Source organism: Archocentrus centrarchus, unplaced genomic scaffold (assembly GCF_007364275.1).
Source record: "Archocentrus centrarchus isolate MPI-CPG fArcCen1 unplaced genomic scaffold, fArcCen1 scaffold_42_ctg1, whole genome shotgun sequence".
In the NCBI taxonomy this organism is placed as follows: domain Eukaryota; kingdom Metazoa; phylum Chordata; class Actinopteri; order Cichliformes; family Cichlidae; genus Archocentrus; species Archocentrus centrarchus.
This window is the reverse complement of record NW_022060268.1, coordinates 679127-686843: the sequence shown is the minus strand read 5'-3', so window position 1 is coordinate 686843 and position 7717 is coordinate 679127. Positions and strand designations below refer to the sequence as shown.

The 7717-nt window shown below is 46.2% G+C and overlaps 1 protein-coding gene across 1 annotated transcript; it reads left to right on the top strand.

Moving 5' to 3' along the window:
• The first annotated feature begins 610 nt into the window (after window positions 1-610).
• On the top strand, window positions 611-7508 carry LOC115777075 (E3 ubiquitin-protein ligase TRIM21-like). The gene is made up of 2 exons (XM_030724898.1): window positions 611-718; window positions 5526-7508. Exon 2 carries the CDS (start codon window positions 5535-5537, stop codon window positions 7188-7190), a length of 1656 nt encoding a protein of 551 aa, XP_030580758.1. The 5' UTR covers window positions 611-718; window positions 5526-5534; the 3' UTR covers window positions 7191-7508.
• Window positions 7509-7717: the final 209 nt, after the last annotated feature.

Genomic DNA, 7717 nt, shown 5'->3' with positions numbered 1-7717 from the left:
TAATTCAGGAACACATGGCACATCTTTGACATCAGCTGAGCCACAATCAGTCAGCATATATTCCTCTTAAATGCAGAATACTCACTATCATTATCTCAGGAGGGGATCAGCCCAACAACAAGGAAACCAGTTCATCCAACACAGCACCATATTTGCCCCTCACTAACAGCCCAGTGCTCTCAGTGAGGGACATGAGGATCTACCCTGTCAGGACTCTGCTGCTTTAACAGAAACTAAAGAGGTGGTACAGGAAGCAGCTGGAAGGAGATCAGAGCTTTAAAGAATTAATTTCTAACATTTTCAGTTTAAACCATCGTTTCAGCTCAGAGAGAACATCTGTGACCTCCTTCAGTGGCCACCAGAGGCTCTCAGTCTGCTGTGGAAAAAGGAAATCCAGGTGAGTTTCTTCTGATCACCTGAGGACGTCATTACTGTGTGACCTTTACCCTCACAGCACTCCTCACTCCTCCCACCTGCTGCACACTGTCACTGAGTATAAACCGGCTGATTCCTCATCCTGTGAAGGGAGGGGCAGCAAAACCAGACAAACATCTACAGGAAGAGGCGGAGCAACACCGGAAATATGAGAAGTTCAGCTCATTTTTCCAGAAGTGAAAGTGAAAGTGTGAGAGAGCAGCAGCAGCAGAGCTGCAGTCGAGTCCTGTTTGTCTCTAAAAGAAGATTCACCGAGTCCATCAGGGTCCTCTCAGCAACAGTGGTGAGTGCAGCTGATCACATTTCCTGTTTCCACACAAATCTGCAGTTCATTGGATTCTAGATTTAATAGGGAGCCAATGAAGAGAAGCCAATATGGGAGAAATCTGCTCTGTCTTTCTAGTCCCTGTCAGTACTCTAGCTGCAGCATTTTGGATCAGCTGAAGGCTTTTCAGGGAGCTTTTAGGACAGCCTGATAATAATGAATTTGAAGACGTTGGTGACTCTGGTTGCAGAGGTTCAGACTGGATGAACCTTAGCCGCCCTCACCCGAGGAACAGATCTGGGTACAGTGTGCTCCAGCACAGGGGAAGCCTCAGGTGTTCTAGCAGTTGTTAGCAGGGCAGGTATTTCAGGTGCACAGCAGTCAGTCACAAAGACGTCCAGAGTAAAAACATGAGAAACAGTCTGTTGGTGTGTGCAGAGAAACAAAAGCAGTCTGTGAAGCAAAGCTTAAATGTCCTCTGAGATATCCAGGTTTAGAAACATGATGGGAAATGTCTTCTTTATCTGCCAGCTCAGAAACATGAAACAGTTTTTCAGGGCTGGAATGGCCACAGAAAGCCCACGTTGGCAGATGCAGGCTGGGAAATGGTCTCAAACAGTCACGAGATGCTCTTCCTAAGACAAGAAGCAGGCGGCAGTGAAGGAGAGAAGCTGGAGAGCAGAGGAAGTGTGGATGAGTTGACAGAGGTGCAAGAGGGCTGGAGATGGCTGCAGTGGTGGATTGGAGAGTGTGGCAATTGAGGAGATGGAGACTCATCGGTGGAAACAAAGTCCCTTATCCATGACATCACAAAGTCATTATACCGAGGCCAAGAGTGAACTAAACTGCACATTTGCTGTCTCTACTCCTCCTTCTTTCCTGCGGGGGAAGCCAATATCCACCGTACTTGGGAAATGAGGAGCTGAATTTGAAAGTCCTCGAGACTCATGAAAGCCTGGGTCTGCACCGGTCAAGTCATATTGTCACAAGTCGGTTGTGTTGCAGGCAGAGCAGTGATGTTGCAGCTGGTACCAAAGGCCGAGGACTGTGTCAAGGCCCGGAGCATTTTTCAGAATATCACGTGACAAAAGCCAAACCAGGCCCAGTTTTCTGAAATCACATGACTGCTTCATTATGTGAATCCAGTAGCTGAAAAAGACGTGAAAAATAGAGGACGTGTTCTGGGTGATCTGAGCTGAGTCTGATCCACTGTTAGAGCAACATAATCAGAAGCACCTGTACATGTTAGCACTTCAGTTTCAGCATGCTCCTGCTTCTTCAGTCCTCTGATTTTGACATAATAATTGCATACTTATGCTAAAAGATCCGCCAGCCAGCGTGTAATGTAACAATAGGACTGTTGGATATCAAATGTCCACCAGATGGCAGCACTCCTAAATGAGCTGCCCAGGACACAAAAACCAGTCGCCATCCGTAACTCGAAATTTCGACTTAATAACCCAAATTTTTTGTCTGAGTTTTTCCTTTTTCCTTTGTTGTGCCGTCGTCTATGGAAGCTTGTTTCCTCTACTAAAAAAAAATAAAAAAATCATCTGTAACTTGAGATTTTGAGTTATGTATCTCAAATTTTCATGTTGATAACTCAAAATTTTTACTTAGGACTGCCAATCAGGAAGCTCCGTGATCCGTACATCATTTCCTTGTTAACTGGAAGCAGGAAGCTGAAGGTATCAGCTGTCCAACAGATCAACATGAAAACGTTGGTTCCTTACCTTTTATGCAGCTGTTTTTGGTGAGAAGACATTTTGATCATTGAAGGTCAAAAACATGCCAACAATTTGTTCAGGTTTGCTAGTAACTGCTAGCTCACTGATACTGTCGCGACCCCATTTTTAGTGCACATGCGCTGGCAGCATCTGCTTCCAGGTTATAAGCAAATTAGCTCTTTCTTCCTGATTGGCAGTGCTAAGCTGAAATTTCAAGTTATTAACATGAAAATTTGAGATACATAACTCAAAATCTCAAGTTACAGATGAAGATTTTTTTATTTTTATTTATTTATTTTTTAGTAGAGGAAACAAGCTTCCATAGACGACGGCACAACAAAGGAAAAAGGAAAAACTCAGACAATATATATACACAAGGTAACTAGACAAGAGGAAACAGCTGGAAAGAACAGCTGGACTGAATGACACTAACAAGACAGGGGAAGCAAAACTGAACACAACACACAGGAAACAGGACAGTAGGACAATAAAACAGGAAGTGAATAAACAGGGACACAGAAACACAGACCTGACACATTGGGAGGCACACTGAGGGAATCTAAACATATGATTAATACAGACACAACACAGGAAGTAAAAACAGATATGATGCACAGCACAAGCGAGCAGGACACAGAGGGATAAAACAGGCAGAGGAACACAAGAACACCAGGAAACAAAGGGAATGAAATATTAAGAACTAGGCTCAGGAAATCAAACTGAGAATGTAAACTGTACACAAACTTAGAAACAGCAGAAATACAACAAAAACAGAACCTCAAGGAACAAATACAGAACCAAACCTGGGCGCACGGCTCAGGACTGTGACAGCGTCTGCTGTAAATATGTCCTGAACAGCAGGAGAAAGGCTGCAGGTTCAAATCCTCAGACTGACTCAAACATCGTGCTCATGTTACAGGATGTGACATCCACAGCAGTGCAGGGTCGCAGGGGCAGCAGCCTAAGCAGAGAAGCCCAGACCTCCCTCTCCCCAGCCACCTCCACCAACTCATCTGGGGGGCCCCAAGGAGTTCCCAGGCCAGCCAAGAGATATAATCTCCCCACCGTGTCCTGGGTCTGCCTCAGGCCCTCTTCCTGGTAGGACATGCCCAGAGCATCTCACCCAACAGGCACCCAGGAGGCATCCTGATCAGATGTCCAAACCACCTCAACTGGTTCCTTTAGATGTGGAGGAGCAGCAGCTCCACTCTGAGCCCCTCCTGAATGACTGCACTCCTCACCCTATCTCTAAGGGAGAGGACAGCCACCCTTTGGAGGAAGCTCATTGCTGCTGCTTGTATTCGTGTTGTGGATGTAGTGAAGAAATTCTCCACTGACAAAGTTCTTCTTAAAATAACAGATTCATTTACCAGAGAGAACAGTGTCATACCGAGCACTCCTAGTCTGTGCCTGGGAGAGACCGCCAAGTGTCATCTCTGTCTCTCCTGAACATCAGCATTTCCTACTTTATATACCACAGAGTTCGACCCCAACATCTGTTTACATTGTTCATGCTCCATGAATAGAACCAGTTTCAGCCAGTTTTCAGCCATACAGGGAGCCTAGGAATGCAGACCTTTCCTTATTTGGTCAAAGGAGAGAAGAGGACCTTAAAGAAAAGGCCTTCAGCTTTGTTACATCTCTTAAAGAAAACCATATATGGAGTTTAAACACAGGCATATCAGAAACCACATTCACAGTCTCATTCTTTCAGTCACTACCCAGAGCTCCTGACCATAGGTGAGGGTAGGAACTTAGATCGAGCGGTAAATCGACAGCTTCGTTTTTACGCTCAGCTCCCTCTTCACCACGACAGACCGGTGCAGCGTCCACATCACTGCAGACGCAGCTTCGATCTGTCGGTCGATCTCCCGTTCCCTTCTTCATCGCTCGTGAACAAGACTCCAAGATACTTAAACTCCTCCACCTGGGGCAGCAGCTCCCTGAGCTGGAGTGGGCGCTCCACCTTGATACCATGGCCTCAGACATGGAGGTGCTGATTCTCATACCAGCTGCTTCACACTCAGCTGTGAACTGTTCCACTGTGAGCTGGAGGCCACCACCTGATGAAGCCAACATCATCCACAAAGAGCAGAGACGAGACTCTGAGGCCACCAAGGTGGAAGCTTCCACCAACTGGCAAAACAAAGCCTTTAATAAAGAAGGAAAACATATTTATTTTTATTTATTTAAAGACATTTTGAATTAACTGTGAATTAAGTCTAAGGATGTTCCAGCTTCTAGCTTTGTTGGTGTGAAACAAACCTGATGACATGAACTCCAGAAAGCTTAGAGTCAACCAAACACATCCAAACTCTGAGGGTTTCCCCGAGGCCATGCTGACAGGAAACGAGGCAACTAAAAACTGAAACAGCCTCACCAATGACAACAGAGAGAAAACTATTTACTGAGATGTTGTTCTTTACAATCACAGCTACTGTTATGGGAATTTCATGATCATATAATCATAATTATTGATAGTTGGTATAATACGCAGCTTTGTTTGGGACTGTGCCGGGCTTTTCTGTGTCACTGTTTCACAGAGCAGCGTTATCAAGATGTGGTGATTAGCCAGCAGGTGTCGCTGTGCTCATCACTAACAGAAAGGCACTGGCTGAGGGGGACACAGAGGCAGGTGGCCAGCTGGGTGTTGCAGACTCTCACAGGAACACCTGGGAGACTTTTAGGAGACCACAAGGGAATTCCAGGCTGGAAAAACACGGACGCACAAAAAAAAAAAACAAATTCCCATCATGGTGGTGACAAAGAAATGCAGCCCCAGCAGTGATTTAGTGCACAGCCTTAATGAGCAGACACACAGCAGGTGTGGAGGAGCAAGCTGAGGCAGCTCCACCCATCATCAGCACCCAGACTGACCCACTTCTCCACCCTGCAGCCTCACTGACACCCCCTCACTGTTCACACTCATGCAGTCTGTGAGGAGATGCAGTAGCATGAGCTCACAGCAGAGCATCCATAACGCAAACTGCTCAGAGACACATGTAAAGAGTTTAATACTGACACTGGTTTCTTTCTTTTTAAAGATGAACTTTAACCTGAAGTTTAAATCCAGTGTGTTTCTCTTCTTCCTCCCTCAGAGTGCAGACATGTCTGCTGCCAGCAATCTGCGATCTGAAGATCAGTTTCTGTGCTCCATCTGTCTGGATGTGTTCACTCATCCAGTCAGCACACCATGTGGACACAACTTCTGCAAGACCTGCATCACTCAGCACTGGGACATCAATCAGAGGTCTCAGTGTCCCATGTGCAAAGAGACTTTCTCCACTAGACCTCAGCTTCATGTCAACACCTTCATCTCTGAGATGGTTGCTCAGTTCAGACGTGAAGCTCAGCAGAAAGCCAGCAGCAGCAGCTCAGAGCAACAAGCTGCCAAACCAGGAGAAGTTCCCTGTGACATCTGCACTGGAACCAAACTGAAGGCCCTGAAGTCCTGCCTGGTGTGTCTGACCTCCTACTGTCAGACTCACCTGGAGCCTCATCTGACCACGAAAGGTCTGAAAAGACATCAGCTGGTGGAGCCTGAGGAGAACCTGGAAGGAAGGATGTGCACGAAGCACGATAAACCTCTGGAGCTGTTCTGTAAGACCGACCAGACATGTGTCTGCATGCTCTGCTCTGTTTTAGACCACAAGAACCATGAGTTTGTTCCTCTGAGAGAAGAATATGAAGGAAAGAAGGCAGAGCTGGGGAAGACAGAGGCTGAAATTCAGCAGATGATCCAGAAGAGACGACTGAAGATTCAGGAGATCAAAGAGTCAGTGAAGATGAGCAAAGATGCTGCAGACAGAGAGGAAGCAGAAGGTGTTCAGGTCTTCACTGCTCTGATGGAGTCTGTTGAGAGAGGCCTGAAGGAGCTCATGAAGGAGGTCAAAGACAAACAGGAAGCAACAGAGAAACAGGCTGAAGGTCTCATCAAAGATCTGGAACAGGAAGTCTCTGAGCTGATGAAGAGAAGCTCTGAGGTGGAGCAGCTCTCACGCTCTGAAGACCACCTCCACCTCCTCCAAAGCTTCTCCTCCCTCAAAGCTGCTCCACCCACCAAGGACTGGACAGAGGTCAGCATCCATCCACCATCATATGAGGGGACTGTGGTGAGAGCTGTGGCTCAGCTGGAGGACACACTCAGGAAAGACATGAAGAAGCTGTTTGAGGCTGAGCTGAGGAGGGTCCAGCAGTATGCAGTGGATGTGACTCTTGATCCTGATACAGCACATCCTAAACTCATCCTGTCTGATGATGGAAAACAAGTACACTGTGGTGATGTGAAGAAGGAACTTCCAGACAACCCAGAGAGATTTTCTCAGTGTGTTAATGTTTTAGGAAAGCAGAGTTTCTCTTCAGGCAGATTTTACTTTGAGGTTCAGGTTAAAGGAAAGACTGACTGGACTTTAGGAGTGGCCAGAGAGTCCATCAACAGGAAGGGAAAAATCACACTGAGACCTCAGAATGGATTCTGGACTGTAGCACTGAGAAATGGAAATGAGTACAGTGCTTGTGCTGGTCCTTCAGTCAGTCTCTGTCTTCAGCCTGGTCCTGAGAAGGTGGGGGTGTTTGTGGATTATGAGGAGGGTCTGGTCTCCTTCTATGATGTAGATGCTGCAGCTCTGATCTACTCCTTTACTGGCTGCTCCTTCACTCACAAACTCCACCCATACTTCAGTCCCTGTCCTAATGATGATGGTAAAAACTCTGCTCCTCTGATCATCTGTCCTGTCAATCAAACTGAGTCGATCAGCGACTGATTTTATTTGATGAACTGATTGATTTTTCTTGAAGGGACCAAATGAACATATTCAGTGTGAATCCTCTACAGTTTCCATGTTTCCTCTAGAATCGGATTATCGTGGACTCTGATTCACACTTTGATTTGATTCTCCTGGAATTTGATGCAAACAGAAGAAAAGTTGAATCAGGAAATTTTCCCACTTATCGAGACTCGAGCTGAAGACAAAATCTCAGAGAATAAATGTCAAAAAGCTTCATTTCACAATAAAGTTTGTTAATACAATAATACAGAGAAAACCCAACAGTCAAAACGACCCCCTATGAGCAGCACTTGGTGACAGTGGGAAGGAAATCTCCCTTTAACAGGAAGAAACCTCCAGCAGAACCAGGCTCAGGGAGGGGGGGTCATCTGCTGAGGGGGGAGAGACAGAGATTAAGGTGCTGTTTACACGAAGCCGTTTTCACTGGAAACGGTGTCGTTTTGATGCGTTTCAGCCTTTCGTTTACACGATGGCGTTTCAGAAACGATCCGCGTTTACACGAG